General features: G+C 42.6%; 1 protein-coding gene across 3 annotated transcripts in view; it reads right to left on the bottom strand.

Annotated features, from left to right (window-relative positions):
- The window catches only part of CEPT1 (choline/ethanolamine phosphotransferase 1), a 31,739-nt gene extending 24,132 nt beyond the window's left edge, over positions 1-7,607 (bottom strand). For 2 of the 3 annotated variants that reach the window (XM_056844975.1, XM_056844974.1), the window contains exons 1-2: positions 7,510-7,604; positions 4,355-4,765 (exon numbers count right to left, since the gene is read on the bottom strand). In XM_056844975.1, the coding sequence (XP_056700953.1) occupies positions 4,355-4,693 (339 nt within the window). In that variant the 5' untranslated portion in view covers positions 4,694-4,765; positions 7,510-7,604. Of the gene's footprint in view, positions 1-4,354; positions 4,766-7,509 lie in introns of all 3 variants that reach the window. The other variant, XM_056844976.1, reaches the window with a different exon arrangement.
- Between the last annotated feature and the right edge of the window lie 11,961 nt (positions 7,608-19,568).

Raw genomic sequence — 19,568 nt, 5'->3', positions numbered from 1 at the left:
GAAATATGAGGTCACAGGGGATCAGCGTTTATATAGTGATCTCATAACACTTTCCTCCTTGCTTTGCTCAACTGTGGCAGTACGTGAATAAACCATTTGTAATCAAGCTAAAGATACAGGGATTTTCAAATCTAAAGGCCTTTAGTTAAGCCTCAAGCAGTCTACATCTTTATTTCATAACATTTTCAAAACTGCTAAGTAAATGTCAAGTGCCCTGTAGTCAAGTGGACATGTTTGATTCCTGTAATTTATTACTGTGGTATTCTTTGTAACAGTCAAAGTACTATTAAACACCTGTTTTCCTTCCTATTTTTCCTTGAATATGCTAATATTTAACTGTAAATATGTATTGAAATGAATTACAATAAGGATGTTTTTCAGGAAATCTAAATATAAGAGAAGTCCAATATTCCACAGAGAAAATTTCCAATTTATGACAAAACAAGTTATAGTTAACCCTTGTTATTTCACTGGAAAAATACACATTTTTTTTAAAAAGATGACGCTAATCCCCAAATTTATCCTAATACTTAACATGTACTGAATTATTATTGTCTGAAGCTGGCACCTGATTGTCCATTTCATGAACGTATTTTACAGTGTCTATAGATATGTATTAAGTGCCGTCTAGTCACTTCCTACTCAAGGAGACCCTATGAATCAATGTCCTCCTCCAAAACATCCTGTCATTAACAGCCTTGCTCAGGTCTTGGAAACTGAGGGTCATGGCTTCTTTGATAGAATCTCGTATTGGGTCTTCTTCTTTTCCTGCTGCCTTCAACTTTTCTAAGCATTATTGTCTACAGACATGAGATTACAAAAATATAAGACAGAGACCAACATAATGGGGCAAAATAATAACAATCACAGACTAGGGAAAACTTAAGAAAACTTTTCCTTTCTCTGCATTTTCCTTGAGTGGCTAGTTAGAAAGAATACAATATATAGGATAGCTGCATTGGTTTGTAAGAATAACTAATTCAAAAACCTCTTACGTAGAAGGCATAATACAGAAAAACATGGTGATCCATCAAAAAGTAAGCCAGCCAGGATAGTGATTGGCAGCAGACCAAACTTACCGGTATGTGTCCTTACTACCAGAATGATTAAAATTTGCATTTTCATCTACCTAAACATAACCATATAAACAAATGCCTTCAACTTTATTACAGGAAGGTGGGCATTCCTCCTTTGAACTTCTCTAGCTTTCCCCTTAACTTGTCATATCTAAGTAAAAGCGTATATGTGGTGAAGTTAGTAAGAACTGCTTTTAAAATTATGTCCTGGTGGGCAACTAGTCTGACAGGAAAGATGAAGAATACACAGTACATTCCAGATCTGCATTTAATGCTTTTCTTCCTCACTGTATATATTTCTTCAATGACATCCTTCCCTAAAATGTCCTCTTCTAACTGCAACCATGGCATGTACCCAGTTAATCTCCTCATGCTCTATGCAAGCCTCATAAAAACCCAAGTGTATCCTCTGTCATGAACATACATACACAGTACTTTGCGCAAGTGTGACTGTGAGTACAGACAGCTTACTCAGAGTTCAAGAAGCATTTTAACTGTAACCCAATATATGGCAACTTGCACTTCTCATGGTTACTGCTCATATGGATGTTTGCTAAATACCATGTTACACACTTGTACTCGCTTGTAAAGCAATCTTCTTCCCATTATTTTAACAGTAGAATAAAATTATGCTTGCAAACAGAAAATGTGCAAGACTGACATTAGCAAACAAAATTCTGATGCTTTCCTGAGCAACTACCCCATAGATGAGTTTCCGTGAAGTAGCTTACATATGTAGGACAAGCAGTGCAAGATAAAGGGTTTAGCTTCCTAGGCTTTGAAGCTGTATTTATGAGAGTAATGTCACTCATCATAGATTACTCCTTAAAGAAAAATGCCAGTGTTGCTAATGCTAACTGCAGTAATGAACGACAACATGAAAGAGACTCTTATAAAATGTCAGAATTTTAATCTATGGTTCAGTTGCAGAGGGTAGGTCTAGAACCATTGGTTATTAGCACTCTAACCTATACAGAATCACATCAGTCTAAGCCCACTGATTTCAGTGGGCTTACACTGGAGTAACTCTGCATAGGATTGCACAGCAAATGTTACTGGCAAAGGCAAGCTACAATTGGAACTGCCTACTACAGATATGCGGGTAACTGAAAAGTAGCATTAGTAGAATTAAAAAGTAATATCTAGTGGAGTTAGGCACGAGGCCACTACTATTCCATAGTTTAATAATTACTTATGTGGAGTTGTCAGTACATTTATCTAAGACATAAAAGGAATAAGAATCAAAAGGATTGCCAACACTGCTATAGAGTAGATTAAAATGCAAACTGGAGAGCTGAGTAGAAAGCAATAGTGAATGGGGGCAGTACACTAAAGAAACATACATACAAGATACAAGTAATATCGGGGCCAGGCAGCAGCATAGTTAGCGTTTACTGTTAAATAACCACATTTTTACCTGGCAGTATAAACAGCAAATAAAACATTTATTTTTATTGATGAAATCACTTTCTCTGGGACTAAAGTTATAATTCAACATATTAAAGCCATATTTATAGACAAATTGGAAAAGATTCAATGGAGAACTATAAGGTTTGGAAGGTTTGGAAGAGCATAAAAAACCAAGTACATTTAGTTTAGAAAAAACAAGCTTTTCAAAGAAGATGTTTTAAAGGGCAGTGAAAAGAAATAAGGAAAACAATTATCCCTTTTATCTGCTGATAAGGTGCAAAGAACAAAAAGATATCCAAATTATTCAGCCTATCAGCTCAACCACCAAACCATCTGCTTAGAGGGCCAAATTAGAAGAGATGCTGGACATTTATATCTCCAACATCTCCAGTTTATATCTGGACATTTATATCTCCAACATCTTCCCCATCCTGCTAGATAGCTGTAAATACACACCATATTTATTTATTTATTTTACACCCCCCACCTTTCTTCCCAATGGGGACACAAAGCAGCTTACATTGTTCCTCCAGTTTATTCTTATAACAACCCTGTGAGATAGGTTAGGCTGAAATGACTGGCCCAGCAAGTTTCCATGATAGTTTGAGGATTAGAATTTGGGTCTCCCAGATCATACTCTGACACTCTAACCACTACACAGGTTCTCATCAGCCATGGAATTTACATTGGGAAAATAGCAGGGGTGGGGGGAGAAACAGGGAGGCAGAGTTAAATACCCCTCCCTTCCTATCTCCCCCCCCCCCAGCTGCTTTAAAAGATAGAAAGAGACAAATATGAGATCTGATTGTGGATCTTTAATGTCAGATCTTGTTTGGAAAGTCTAAGGATCAGTATCTGTCTGGGAAATTTGAGATATACTTTATTAACCTTCTCCAGGGCAACAAATATGAGTTAAATAGCACCCAGTGTCCCTTTCAAATTTTAAGATTCTATATTTTTTTAAACACTACACACATGATCACATATGAAGCTGCCTTATACTGAATCAGACCATTGGTCCGTCAAGGTCAGCATTGTCTACTTCGACAGGCAGTGGCTCTCTGGGGTCTCAGGCAGAAGTCTTTCACAACACCTGGTACTTATAAATGGACATGTTGGGAGTAATTCTTTCATAGCCCCACAATCTTAACCACACACGCTCAACTTCATAATCCTTTACAAACCAGTAGTAATTCCTTTGTCACAAGTGAGTCTGCAACCACCAATCCTTCTTAACAGCTGCTAAGCGCTATGTTATCTGCTAAGGCAGATAAACAGGTATCTCAACATGAACAAGTTTTGCTAGTGTAGCGCTGAATAGCTTAGGGCTTATTTTGTAGAAATTTCATAACAATACAAATAATTGAGATCATGTGCTATGGAAAACTTCTCAGATTAAAGGAGTCTCCTGAAATGATATTCTAAATTTAGTCTCTTTAGCAATTCCCCATATTTTAGCACTGCTTTCCAGCATTTTTGGTCTGATCTTGGAGAAGGGAGGAATGTTGGCATTAAAAAACAACATGTATTTTCCAATTGTATGCTTGATTAGGACTCTTTCAGATTCTGTGACCGCAGTTCTACATTTTCTCCAGATCCTACCTTCTATCACAGACATTTGTCAGCAGATATTTCAATGGTACTAATGTTACAAAAAACTTGTGCAAACTATAACAAATTTTGAAATCATTGAGGTTTGATTTAAAGTTCCATACATACTGATGTTTCTGAAATTTCTAATTCATCAGATGTTATAAAGGCATAAACTACAACAATACCTGATATCAAAGCAAAAATATAATGATGCATCATTTAAGAAAAGCACAACCCCTTCTCTCAAAAGAAACTGTCAGAGACTTTTTGCTTACCTGCTCTGTAGCTGTTGGACAATAACACACTAATATTATGGTTGTACAGATGTTTATGATCAGTCCAACTATTGTAATTAGATTAGGAGCAATCCAAGCTGGTACTCTTCTGACTAACCATTCCCAATAACCTTGCATTAATGGTTCAAGCAGAGACCGTCCAGCACTTTGATACTTGTGTTCTTCTAACCGTTTTAACTGGTGCTTTGACAAAGGTGGTGTAGGCAACTGAATCAATTTGCTTAATGCACATCCTGCAGAAGGAACATGACCATAACGCACAGGGGATTCCGAATGCAATTCCCCACATCGTTTCTTCAGGGATCGATTCCCACTCATGGATTTGTTAGCTTTGAAGTTTATATCTGACAGATTTCAATTGCTGTCAAGTCTTGTAAGATCCTGGTCTACCTGAAACATAAAATATTTAGATTAATGTAAGAGGCAGAAACTTTTCTGTATCAGGTTACCCTTAGAAACATAGAAAAATAGTGTTGGAAGGGACCTCCAGGGTCATCTAGTCCAACTCCCTGCACAGGATCTGAAGAAGTGAGCTGTGGCTCACAAAAGCTTATAACCGGCCAGAAATTTTGTTAGTCTTTAAGGTGCTACTGGACTCTTGCTCTTTTCTACTGCTAGTGACAGACTAACACGACTACCCATTGTGAGTAACCCCCTGCACAATGCAGAAAAATCACAACTACCTTTCCCCTCATTTCCCCAGTGACTCCTGCTCTATGCCCATAGGAAGGCAAAAAACCTCCAGGATCCCTGGCCAACCTGGCCTGGAAGAAAATTCCTTCCTGACCCCAAAGTAGCAATTGGCATTTATTTATTTATTCAATTTCTAACCCACTCTTTCCCCACAAAGGTCATTACCCTGGGCATATAAGAAAGGGCCACAAGAACCAAGCACTGACTAATCCCTTTCCGCCCTCTCTCTCATGATCTAAGTTCATAGACTCAGCACTGCTGTCAGAACTAGCCTCTGCTTAAAAACTTCCAAAGAAGAGCCCACCACTTCCCATGGAAGCTTATTCCACTGAGGAACCGCTCTGTCAGGAAGTTCTTCCTAATGTTTAGCCGAAACCTCTTTTGATTTAATTTCAACCCACTGGTTCTGGTCTGACCTTCTGGGGCAACAGAAAACAACTCCGCACATCCTCTATAGGACAGTCCTTCAAGTATTTGAAGAGGCTATCATTTCAACATGCCTCTCATGTTGGTTTGACAGTCATTGAAATGGTTCCTTTATCCACTAAAAAGGTAAAGGTCCCCTGTGAAAGCACCGGGTCATTCCTGACCCATGGGGTGACATCACATCCCGACGTTTCCTAGGCAGACTTTGTTTACGGGGTGGTTTGCCAGTGCCTTCCCCAGTCATCTTCCCTTTACCCCCAGCAAGCTGGCACAGCTATAAACAAATTCAGGAGAATATTAGAAGAATCAGGCATTTTCCAAAATAAAATACAAGACAGAGAAATAATAATAACAAAACAAAAGAAGTTTCCATTCCATTAGGAATATAACAAGAGTAAAGAAGTGGTAACTGCTCCTCAGTCTTCCATTAGAAAAAAACATTCTAATATAGAACACTAATTGATTAGTTCCTTCCTATTAGTGCAGGACCAAGGCATCTGACTACACATTACAAAAAAAATCATTTTATAAAGAGTAACTACATACATAAGAAAAGGGAAGGGGTGGGGGTTTACCAAAATAAATAGATAAAATAAAAGAAACTAATATAAACTTTTTTGGATTATACAAAACATATATTGCAAACTCTTTAAATTCACAGCTTTAAGTATTTTGCAGTTTTATAATACCTTCTGGAAGGTTTCAGTCACAGAATGTTTACATAGAAGGCTATCAACACATTGCAGTTTACAACAACTGCAGTTAGAAGCCAGTATATGGAATAGTGTTGGTTCAAGTATCTGGGAGACCCAGGTTCAAATCCCCATTGTGCTACGTAAGTTTGCTGGGTCACCTTGGGCCAATGATTTAAGCTGCTTTATGTCCCCATTGGGGAGGATGCAGAATCTAGATTACGTAAATAAAAAAATACTACAGTTGAGTGTGTGTGGAATCCAAAGCATTAAAAAATATAAGGAAAGTACAGTGTCCAGTCCAAGGCCAGCTGCAACTACTGGTCACCACCCCACTTAATCAGGACATAGAAAATATATCTCAAAAGAGCAATGAGGTAATCCTGCAATCGATCTTGAAAAAGGGAAAGTACAGACTAGATGACCCTGGTGGTTCCTTCCAACTCTGATTCTATGATCACGCTCTTGCTGCCCAAGGCACACAATGCAAAGGACTTGAACACATGAAGCTGCCATATACTGAATCAGACCCTTGGTCCATCAAAGTCAGTATTGTCTACTCAGACCAGCAGCAGCTCTCCAGGATCTCAGACAGGGGTCTTTCCCATCACCTACTTGCCTAGTCCCTTTAACTGGAGATGCTGGGGATTGAACCTGGGGCCTTCTTGCATGCCAAGCAGATGCTCTACCTGAGCAAAATCCGCTCCCTTGAGAAGAGCCATAAACAAAAGACACAAACACATGCTCTATATGGTCTCTGATAAGAGAAAAGATCTTTCTGCCCGAGACACTGAAGGGCTCTGCCAGGCAGGGTAAATGGCCCTGCGCTAGCCAGCCCGGCGGGTCTGACACAGAGTTAACTCCAGGCACTGGGCGAGTTGAGCGAGTCATACCTGTACCTGACAGAAACCCGGTGCATGCATTGGAGGAGGGGGGGGCGTGCTTGTTGTGTGACTTTTCCTGGCGCTCGAAGACGGTCTGCTTTGACTGCAGGGGTCCCAGAGCTGACCGGCAGGGCACGAACTGCGGCGCCACCGCCGGAGAAGGGGGAAAAGCAAGGGCGAAGCACCCACCCTCCGAGACCCGGCCCAGCGCAAGCCGCCCTCATCCCTACGCGAGAGTCCGCGGGCTCGGAGAGGAGCGAGCGAGCAAGCACACCCACCGACGCCGGTCCCTCTTCGCGCGGAGACCCCGAGCGACCCAGGCGGGCACTCGTACCGGCCTCTGCCCAGCCTGAAGGGCACTCAGCGCCGGCGGAAACCGAGCCCCCCTCCCACCATCACCCCGCCCGCCCCAAGACTATAAAGAACACCCGGCATCTACCTCAACCAGCCTCCTCGCCCAGGCGGCGCTTTTACGTCGCTTTTGCGGCGGCCGTAAACAAGGGGCAGGCGGTGGTTGCTTAGGGAGGGAGCGCGACAACCAACGGCAGCGGGGGCGCGCCGGGACTGGCGGGAGGCTGAGTCGAGGAACGCGCATGGGCGGTGGGGAGGCGCCGGCGGGGCACGCGCGCCGGCCTTTCAACCGCCTCGGCCAGTGCCGCCGGCCCCGCCCTGCGAGAGGGAGGCGGCCATGGCCGGAGGCGCTGCGAGGGGATGAGGCAGCCGCGGGAGAGCGAGCGAGCGGGGACGGTAAATAACGCGCCTCCTTCACCTCGCCTGGGAGGGTCGAGTTTCAGCGTGGAGGGGGTGGGGAAGAGGCGGCGGAGGAGGACAGGGTCATCTCAGGCGCCGTCAGCGGGGGGGAAGGGCAGAGCCCCCTTTCCCTCTCTCGGGCCGTCCCACGGAGCGCAGGCGGGTCACTCGTGTAATGCTGGATGTCGCCTGTACGGAGACTCTTTGCCTTGAGCAGTGGCGCGGCGGGGAAACCTTCCACAAGTGAGGTTTCCACTGTCGTCACATCTTCAGGCAGGGAAAAGTTCCTGTGTTGGTTCTCGTAGGTTATCCGGGCTGTGTGACCGTGGTCTTGGCATTTTCTTTCCTGACGTTTCGCCAGCAGCTGTGGCAGGCATCTTCAGAGGAGTAACCCTGAAGTGTCTCTCAGTGTCAAGGGTGTAGGAAGAGTAATCTATAGTCAGAAAGGGGTTGGGTTTGAACTGTGAACATGACAGTTTTTCAGAATCCAGCACAAAGCATGAGGCCCTTGTCAGTTTGCCATGCAGAAAGACTTGACACTGTTTGGTTCCGACACATTCAGCAGTTTGGAAGCTGGAAGACCCCCTATGTTGATGATTATGAATTGCAAAATATCTTCAGTGCACAAAGCCAAGTCCAATCTTCCTAAGCTCTCAACGAACTAATGGAATTTTACATTGCCAGTTGCATGTCATTGTTTACAACTGCTTTCTGGCATTCCCATCATGGGGGCTTTCTTTGATTAAGGAACATTGTCACAGTTCTGCCAAAGAATGCCTTCTGGTGCCTCTCGTGATGCTGACATCAAGGTGAGCCTCCTCTGAGCAGAGAAATTGTGAGTTCCCTCCCCCCTTTCTGACTATATATTACTCTTCCTACACACTTGACACTGAGAGAAACTGTCCTTCAGTGTTACTCCTCTGAAGATGCCTGCCACAGCTGCTGGCGAAACGTCAGGAAAGGAAATACCAAGACCACGGTCACACAGCCCGGATAACCTACAAGAACCAATGGACTCTGACCGTGAAAGCCTTTGACAAAAGTTCCTGTGTTGGTTTTCTGACTGTTGTGTAGCTGTTAGAAGGAGTGGGGAAAGAAGAGCTGTAGTTGTGTCTCTGCCTGTCACAACAACGCCAAGAGGAGACAGCTGTTTCAACCTAGTAACCGAGGGCCTCATGTCTACCCTAGGGTCAAACACAAGAAGTTTCATTTTGTGTCACAGTGAATGGTTTTGCATCTCTTCAGCCTCTGGTTTGTAATCAGATGACTGCTCATGGGAAGAATCCACTGCTATTCTCTAATAGGCTAATCTGGTGCCTCTGTTACGCTGCTCTGTCCAGCTTGAAGCTGCCTTTGTACTCCAGCACATGTTCAGGGGGAGTAGCTGAGTTTGTCTTTTTCAGCCAAAATTACAACAACAAATAAGTCCTGTGAAGGCAGCTTAAAGATGAACATGTGTATAAGCATTTGTAAGCTACAGCCAAGTTTGTCGAAAGAATGAAGCATTACATTCAGTTAGCAGAGAAATCTATACCCAAACAGACAGAAGGGCACAAGAGTTATTAGAAAGAGAGGTCAGGAGGTATGAAAGTTGCAGAGCACAGTTGAAAACAAGATCCAGTCAAAAGAGTTAATGACCCAGGATAAGTATGGACCACTCCATTTGTTGGTAACTTTTAGTAGTGTATTAAAGCCTATAAGAACAGACAGTTACTCTTTGCAGTGAATTAATAATCTCTAGTCCCTATTGAGCCCAATAGTATACAATCTGTATGAATTTAAATATAATTTTTAATGAAGCACTGCAGCCTCTTAAATCTGTTATTGAACATTAGGGACATTGAAATGCTCCTCACTGTTTTCTGAGTGTCTCTGTTTTTAATGTTAAATGTCTCCTCACTTATTCTGATGTGCAGAGACTATCCAGTATAGCCAATGTAAATTTCAGAGGGGCATTGCTGGGCAACCAACATATCACATTACAGCAGCAATCCCCGTGTGGTGCCTGTAATATGGTGCCCACTGCCAGTTTTCTGGGTGCCCGTTTATTTCTTCCCTAAAAGTTCTGGCTCTCCTCCACTTCACAGGAGCAGGTGATGCTTCAAGAGAACCCAAGAGGCATCACCTTCGTGTCTTGCAGGGAGCACCTATTCAGAAACAGCTGCCTTCATGATGCCAGCATGGCTAACCTCTGAAGCTATCTTTATTATAGGGGGATGTTTTACTTGCAGCCTCCCAACATTTTCTGGTTGTACCTACTCTCTATTCTCAAAACTCCAATAGTGCCCACAGGTTCAAGATCTTGGACCTGCAGAAACAAAGAGGCTTAAGCTGCAATGCTAAAAACACTTCCTTGGGAACAGGTCCTATTGGGGGGAAAAAGGGACTTACTTAGACCTGCTTAGGCTTGCTGCCTTGGAGTTCCAAGATGCATGCACAGGCCAGAACAGGGATCCAAGTAAAAGTCCACTTAAAAGCTTAGGAACAGGTTCAGGGGAAGAGGCAGGTGGAATCTGCCAAGCAAGGCGGGACTGAGTATGGCAAGGGAGCTAACACTCAGAATACACAGGAAAGTGGAAAGCAACAGAGAACAAGTTGGCAGGATGATTGCATTGTAAAATATAGAAGCAGGGGAATAATAGACAACACATTTCGTGTTCCTGAAGGGGAGGGGGAATGGCAGTGAATAGACTCTTGATTATATGTGTTGTGGAGGGAGTTTCCAGCCCTTGGGAATACATTCAAATATCTTCAAATAAGGACAGGTGGAAGTCATGGGGTAGAGAGGAGGCATGTAAGAGATGGCCTTAGTTATTTTATCACCATGCGGGATGTCATGTGAGAGGAGAAAACCTTGTTAATTAGAGGCTAGTGTCACTGGGATCTCCTTTCTTAGAAAGGAATGCAACGAAAGCATCAGAGTATTGTGTAAAAAAGAACACCTAGACTGGGCCTGGATTGTATAGAATACATAGGTTCCTTGAGAGCATATATCATGATCCCTCTCTGTCATCTTCAGTGTATAGTTTGTAATGGATTTTTCATTTTGAACCCATTTACCGTAGTATGATGTCTAGCTGTTTGCACTTGGGTAAAAAAATAATGGCCACCTGTATCTTTTTCAGGTTTCCTATTCTAAATACCTATTTTGGGAAAGAAAGCAGTGAACTTGAGGCACTGATCTATCTTCCTTCTGATATGTATCTTGGTTCAGTACTTGAGGCAATAAATAAATGCTCAATCAACATCTTAATGTGGAAATGGGGAGGGATAGAAGCAACAAGCTACACATTTTTAAACATTTCGGAAAACATAAGCCCAGAATGAGATAATGCTCTGTACTAAGAACAAAAAGATCTGGGATTAATGGTAAGCCAATTTTATCAGAAATTACTAGAAAATGTACTCTGCCCATTCCACCACTTAACATTCAGGAAGTAAGCACAAAGAGGGCAATTATTAGTGCTTATGATTATATGGAATGATCCACAGTCTCCCACAACCCCCTGTACTCCTCCATGAGGAAAAGGCAGAAAATACACAGAACCCATACTTTAGTTAAGTGCTTAAAATTATTAGGGGTGGGTGGATATGCTTCAGCTTTGCTTTTCACAAGTGGCTGATACCAGAATTATGGCAAAATGATTGTAAAATTTAGTAGCTAAAGTGACAAGCAGCTTAAAATGGCAATAAGACACAGTGGCCTAATTCAGAGTTACATTTTATCAGTGCACAGCTCCAGAGAGTAGCAGGAAATCAGTCTTTGTAGTCACCTTCCCTTAAGGGATAAGCTGTCCCCAGAATTCCTGAAACCTAGGGAGGTTCAGCCCCTATTGTGGCTGTTTCTTTGACAAGGGGCACGCACATGAAATAATCATCTCCATTATTTGACTTTGAATCAATAGCGTTTGGGCTTAGCAGCAGCCAGCTACACCCAGTGCAGCTGTGCTTGTTGCTTCTTGTATGAGAAATAGCAGACAGGACACCTCCTTTCCACTTGGAGGTTTTTCCGTTCCAGCACCCTGAGTTGTGTGCTTTTTGTTGTTCCACATGATGTTGTCTTCCACATGTGCTTAAATCACACACTGCCCAGAAAGAAAAATCTTTTCTGGCATGGTGTTGCCAAGCCACTGTTTTTCATGGGTCTGGAAGGTAAGGTATGCCTTGCGCTTCAGTGAAAGGAAACAACCTTTCCTGTGTATTTTCACAACAAACCCACCTTCTGCAACTTATTTGTGTCAGGCCTTTGCTGTCAGCAGGAGTGAAGGCTCTTGACATGAGTAGGCCAGTTTCTGGCTGCACGTCAAGTCCTTGGTTCTCATGCCTGTAAACCCTGTGTACAGTTTGGCTCGTCCTGTTTTCCACAGTTGCGCTCTAATGTTTAGTCTTCCTTCCTGGGAATCCTTATCTCAGGGTTGCTTAGCCATGTTTACCTTCACAGCCTGTAGTGCTTTTAAACATGTCACCTACCTATGTTTCGCCATTACCAGCCTCACCTGCCTGTAGGCAGTCAGTCCTTTAATCTGTCTTTTTGCTCCTAATAAAGTATTACTGCTTCAGAGCTACCTGTCTGGATGAGTTTGCTTATGGGATGCTAGGGACAGACGCCTGTTCCTGACAATTCGTTAATGTTGTTGACACCAACACAATAGAGGTGTTTTTTGTCAGAGTAATATTGTAACACTGTTCTTCAATTATGCCCATACTAAACAACACATTCCACTTTTCTGGTGCAGGTTGACACGTAGCGACTGAGTGCTGCACTCCATGGGTATGTGAGGGTGTGCATGGCACCAGTTCTTAATGTCTATTTGGCACTAATTTACAATTTTTTCCTCTTGTTTATTATAAAACAGTGTGATGATGCTATTCTGGGCACATCATATTGCAGTGTAATATCGGGATTTTTTCCTTTTGCACACAGTAGTAACTCTTGAGGGAAAGGAGATGGCTTACAATACAAGGGGAGGGGCCTTATTTGCAAAGTTGGGGTAATACCCAAGAATATTAAAAACTATCTGCTTTTATTTATGTATTTATTTTTATTTGGGTGGTTTATTTTACATGTTTTCAATCTGTGATGCATTAACTATTACCTGTAAGCTGCCTTGAACCAAGAGGAAAGGCAGGGTACAAATATTTTAATTAATAAATAAATCGAAACCAGATGCTTAAAATCCAAGACAATGCACATAAGAAGGAGGCATGATCAGGGCTTAATTACATGTTACTTGCGAATGAAGGGGGGAGGAAATGGCTTTGGAGTGGTTTGGGGTGGAGAAGATTTGGAGTGATGTGGGGTGAAGAAAAGGTGAGCAGAATAAGGGCGTAGCTCTGTATCCCTCTCAAAGCTTCTTTTTCCCTAGGAAAAACAGTCACTGGCCTTGTTTGTTAAGCATAAGCACACTTACATGCAGTGTACAGTTCTTCCCCTAGAAGAGCAAGTTTTACCACAGTCAGCTGTAATCAGAGGTCAGTCAGCCATGCCAGGACAGGAAGTAGAATACCAAAAGCCAGGGCTGTGAAGGAAGGGCAAGACATCCAAACACAAGGCACTGACTGACTCCTAGTGGTGAGCAGGCTGGCCACTCACTCAGATGTTAGTGGAAGGTAAGTTATGCACTAGCGGTAGTTGAACTGCCTGTTCTGAAGTGAACACAAGCATAATTTGAGCACTCTGGGATCCTCCTCCATTGGTCTTGTGCAAACAGCAGCGCTAGCACAAGAGGAAGTGCGCTCTACAGCAGAGACTAGCATGCATGGAACTTGTTTATAGGATTCAAACCAAAATAGCTGACAAGGAATAAGCAGGCTTTCAAATGGGAAAGAGCACATAGGGTTTTTTGGGGGTTATTAATTCATAGGGTCCCCATAGGCACTTAATACACATACCATAGATCAAGCAGTCATTGTTTGCTGTGTAATTTTTTAAAAACTTGCAAAAAGGCAACCAGCTTGTATTGTTTGTAGACTTAAAGGCAGCGTTTGACCTGGAAGATTGGCTGTGGAAAGTCTCACAAATATTGACAAAAGGCTCCTGAAGCAGGTGAAAGTACTATATACGAGCACTGATAAGAGAGAATAGGGCTTAGAGGACTTTGTAACCTAAATGCAGATAGGGATGAATCACTTGCTTAGAAAGGTATGCAAGAACATATAACAATAAATCACAAGACCAAGGTTATGGTTTTTGGAACAAGACAAGGTTAAAGACTGATTGATCATATTCAGTAGAAGTGCCTTTAGGAGCACTGGAGGAGGAGGAGGTTCAGTGCCAGTGACTACAGCGTATGTTAGCATTTGATCCACTCATATGCTACAGTAACATATAAGTTAAAACAAAGCTCCAAGCACATTCACAGCATCATCAGACATCTTTTAATGAATATATGTACCCACTTGTGTTTCTAGACAATGCTACCAGTATGTCTAAATAACAAATATAAGAATAAAAACAAAGTACACAAGTACAAGAAGGTATATAAAAAACGGGTCTACTGGAAACTACAAAATGAAAACAGGATCTCACAATATGAAAAATGAGACAAGCATATAATTGTAAACAATAGTCAATATACCATCAACAAATGTGTAAATATACAGAAAAATAAAGGGTGTAATTGTAGAAACATAAGAAAAACAAATAAGGAGTAATACACATGACAAACTATGGTTTGCAGCCAAACTCCATTTCAAGTACACATACCATAGATGTACATTTCAAGTAGTTCTTCATCAGACTATTTCTATTTATTCAGTTTTAAAACAGCCACCTAAGGTCAATACCAACACTGAAGAAAGGCTAAAGCTCTCTTTATTTTCAAGGACATGTTTAAAAACTTAACAGAACTTATTTGCTTAAGAAGCTCTCTCCCCACCAATATACCATAAGTTCAAGCCAAATAAAATATACAAAAAGACAGCTGACCAAGTCAACACAAGAAGCTAGAAAGGCTCTCCCCCGCCCTGCTGTGGGTGTCCATGATGCCCTCTGACCAGCCCAGTGATTCAGACTTGGAGTCATCAGGGAAAGAACCCGAGGAGCCGAGCCTGGTGGCTGAGGGGAACCGGGGGGGGGGCAGCACCAGGGAGAGCCCAGCACCACAGAGGTGCCTCTGGCAATGTTCCAGCAGCACCAGAGCCCACTCTACCAGAGCCAGCAAGGGACTTCTGAAGTATGCCGCTTTGGATCCCCATGAAGAGAAAGATGGTATAAATGAGTTGGTAGATTTTCTGTAAAATTAATTTTGGTAAAAACATAAAAGACCATTCAGGTAGTGTTGTAAAAATAATCATACTCTGATCAATTCAGTTTCAGACTATGGTTGCAATCCTGGGGGTGGGTAGGAAATGTCTATAGGAGCCGGCATGACCCCGTGCCAGCGTAGGTGCCACTTTATCACGGAATAAAGTGGCAAGCCAGCGCAGGGGCAAACACACCGGCATCCAGGAGCAACAGAGCTCCGCCAGCCAGCGCAGCCAGTCCGGGAACTAAATCCCAGAAGAGAACAGCTGCGCCAGTGTGGGGGAGGCGTTCTCAGGGGCAGAGCTGCCCTTGGGCAGCTTCCTAACCTTGTTCGCCCTGGGAATGCCCCCTTGAGCAGCGGCAAGGCTGCACCATTTTTCTTGGTGGCCCAGCCTCGCTGTTTTCAATGGGGAATTTCCCCCCTCTTTTTCCTTTTTACATTTTGAAATAACCTTTTTTCTCTCTCTGCAGTGGCCAGGAGAGGAAACTTGGGGTGAAAACGCATGGTCACATTAGCCTCCTTTATTCCCTGTTTCAGCCAGGATTCAGCCAGGATCAAATGCCCGTTCGGCGAAACGCATGTGTTCGATCCTGGCTGAAACAGAATAAAGGAGGCTAAAGCAACCATGCATTTTCGCCCTTGGAGTCAGAGGAGCATCTACCCCCCCACACTTTAGGAAGTTGGGTTGCCTGGGTTAAACTCAAACATGTATTAAGAGCAGAAGTATAAATCATTATGAGCAAAGAGTAGTTTCAGCTGCACAGGTGCTGAGATTACAGGAATGTGGGGGCTAACGGACATTTACAAGACAAAATTAGTGGAAGGGCGAGTTCTTAATTCCTCCCAAACCCTCCGATATTCCCTTCAAATGTGTGTTTCCCCAGCTAGGGTCACTTCCAGATTCAGAATCTGGCTGGGAAGAAGACAAACAAGACAGACAAAGTCAATAACTGTGTACGAAATGTGAAAAGGTCTTGTTCTCAGTTCAACCTTGTGATGCGTGTAATTTTTAAAATTCTATTTCTGCAAATGTTGCCACTAATGAGTCAAATACATTATTTTCCCATGAAAATCTGTGCATTCCTCATTGTTTTCAGTTGAACTAGTACAAATAGTAATGTGCTTGCTCCCGAGGCATGGAGGTAAAATGAGGAACACACAATGTGTAATTGTTAGTGCTATTGTTGACAGACAAACAGATGTCAGTGTTATTTCGAAAACGTCATTTCAGTGTTTCAGACTAAGATCTGAGAGATCCAGATTTGAATCCCCACTCTGCCATGGATGCACACTGGGCCAGTCCCACATTCCCAGCCTAATTTACCTCACAGGGTTGTTGTGAGGATCAAACAGAGGACAAGAGAATGTTGTAAACTCCTTTGGGTCCCCATTGGAAAGAAAGGTGGGGTATAAATGAAGTAAATAATAACTATAGCTGAAGATTGGGAGGAATAAAGGTAGGTTGGCTGGTGGATGGGAAGGATAGGAGGAAGCAGGTAAAGGAGACCGGATATGGGGGCAGCCAGGAGGACAGAAGGAAGGAATAGTGGGGTAGAGATACAGGGGAAAATGAGGTGTCCCCCACAAGTCCTTTAGAGCAGTGGTTCCCAACCTTTTTTTGACCAGGGACCACTAGGACTTTTTTGTTCGGTGCAGGGACCCCAAAAATCAAAATTAAAATTCGGAGAATTTGAAAATAAACTTTAATCATAACTGTTAGCTAAACATTAAACTTAGAATAATATTTGAATATATATATTTTATAATAGAGAACTTTTAATTGAAAATATTAATTTATTACGGGGTTTATAACTTTGTTTCGCGGACCTTAATTTAGTTCTCGCGGACCCCTGGGGGTCCACGGACCCCTGGTTGGGAACCAGTGCTTTAGAGTCTCCCGTTAGTATTAACCAATTTATAGAAATATTTAAATTTCTCTTAGATTGAAGAAATAAACACAGTTACAGTTTTCCATATTTTTGTTTGGGTTTTGGAATGAATATAATTTGTTGTTAGTAATGCTTTGGCATCCAGCCATTAAGAGCCAAGTAGTCTATTGAACAGAAGATAGATAGATAGATAGATAGATAGATAGATAGATAGATAGATAGATAGATAGATAGATAGTTTTTGTTTTTTGTCAGAGGCTCCTTTCCTTCAGTGATTGGAAGAATCAGTTTTGGTTTTTTTGGTTTTTTGCTGCTGCTGCTGCTGCTAGACAAAATAACCTTCCCTGGATAAGGATGGCCAGTTTTAGACCAGTGTCCTAAGTGTTGTACTTGGGCAGCACGAGTGAGCCTGCGGTGGCAGAGCAACTCCAGGCATTGCTGAATGATGCATTGTTCCTTGATCCTTTTCAATCTGGCTTCATGCCTGGGTAGCCATGGTGGATGATCTGCATCTGAAGACTGACAAAGATCATTCTTGTCTCCTGATTCCACTGGACTTATTTTGTTCTTCTTTTTGCTATAAAATCACAGATGACTTATGGCAACCCCACAGGGTTTTCAAGGCAAGAGATGTTCAGAGGTGGTTTGCTCTTGCCTGCCTCTGCGTGGGTTGAGAGAGTTCTGAAAGAACTGTGACTGGCCCAAGGCCACCCAGCAGGCTTCATGCGGAGGAGTGGGGAATTGAAGCTGGTTCTCCTGGTTGGAGTCCACCACTTTTAACCATGACACCACGCTGGCTCACTGGAATTATTGGCAGCTTTTATTTTTAAAAAAATATTTATTTAGAAAAAAAATTATGGCACCTCACCAGGAACCTGCCCGACAGTCAATCACTACATCCTTTTGAACAATTTAAAATACTTGGCTGGGATCTTAGAGTTGGCTTTCTGGTGATTTCAGGGTGTGTTTTTATAATCCTGTCAAACACAGGTAGTCACCCTTGGAGATTCTGAATAATCTCCCTAGAATCTATTGCATTGAATATAGCAGGATTCAGTACCGTTGTCAGTGCTATTCAGTATCTGTTTGAAGCCAAGGAACAAGATAATGGTAGCTTTGAAGTTGGGGGTCATTAATTTGCATGACATCCAACAGGGAGGCAGTGTATTGGATTGGCTAGAATGCTAGATTAGTAGGGTTGCCGACCTCCAGGTAGTCAAACCCAAATGTACACAGAAAGGCAAGTGGCTGGAGATCTCCCTCTATTACAATTGATCTCCAGTCAATAGAAATCAGTTCCCCTGGAGAAAATGGCTGCTTTGGTAATTGGACTCTATGACATTGAAGGCCCTCCCCTCTCTAAACCCCACCCTCCTCAGACTCCACCCCCAAAATCTCCCAACCTGGAGCTGGCAACCCTATGGATTAGGATCTGGGAGACCTGACCTCAGGTGTTCTCTGTCATGAATGTTTGCTGAGTGACCTTGGGCCCGTCACTGTCTCTCAGCCTAACCTATCTCACAGGGTTTTTGCAAGTATAAAATGGGGAATGAAGAACAACGTATGCCACCCAGACCTCCTTGGAAGAGGCAGGGCCAGTTCCAGGGTTTTGTAGGCCCTGGGCAAGAGAGTACAACCAGGCCCCTTCCCTCGTTTTGAGTCTCTGTTGGGAAGAAAGACAGGGTACAAATGAAGTAAATATACAAATATCCCCAAAGAGCCCTGAGAGGTAAATTAGAAAAAACTATAGTGACTTGGTCAAGATTACACAGTGAGCCTAGATTAAGGCTGAGCGATGAATTTTTAAAACTTGACCTGAAAGGTCCATGTCTCTAACTATATCATCAAGTGGTTTTACTTTTCAGTTCCAATATAACACACGCAGTAGATAAATCAGTGCAAAGGCTGGTAATTACTGGACAGTGTTTTGTTATGACACGGTGTTTTGTTCACACTTAGAATGTAAAAATTAAATCTCATGGGCCATGCTAGCTCATTAAAAAAAATTAAACATAAGCAATAGAAAAATGTCCAATCTATTAGAACTAAAAGTCATGGCTAGATTTCGCATTGTATTTTAAAATTTAATTTCCTCCGGATTTGATCCAAAATTTAAAATTACCTCAGAATGTAATTTCACGTTTTGGTATCTCTAAGAAGTACTGTGTGTCAGAAAATCTCAGTCTTTTTCATGTACAAATCTTGGAGCTTTACCTCTGTGTCAGCTTTTCACTATCAAGGTATAGGCAGAGGTAACTGCATTCCTGGTCTTTACCAGCACAGACTGAACATGCCAGGTGGGAGAAGCAGAAGTGTTCTGCTACTGGAATGACAGGTCCCAGAGTGGAATGATGGTCCCTGGGAATAGGAAAAGCTCTGGTATAATTGCCCCCGTGCCGGCATCCGTGCCACTTTATCACGGCGCAACATGGCACGGATGCCGCCAAATGGCTAAGATTGTCAATCCACGTGCATTTTTAGTGGTGGTGAGGTCATGAAGGCTCCCACACTTCTGCAGAATGTACAGGACTGTAATGTTTAAGGGCGCATTAAAAAAAAAAATTAGAACTACAGTAGAATGGAACAGCCAGGAGAGTATCTTTATAATGGAA

Source organism: Euleptes europaea, chromosome 2 (assembly GCF_029931775.1).
Source record: "Euleptes europaea isolate rEulEur1 chromosome 2, rEulEur1.hap1, whole genome shotgun sequence".
Classification (NCBI taxonomy): Eukaryota; Metazoa; Chordata; class Lepidosauria; order Squamata; family Sphaerodactylidae; genus Euleptes; species Euleptes europaea.
This window is presented reverse-complemented; position numbering and strand designations above follow the sequence as displayed.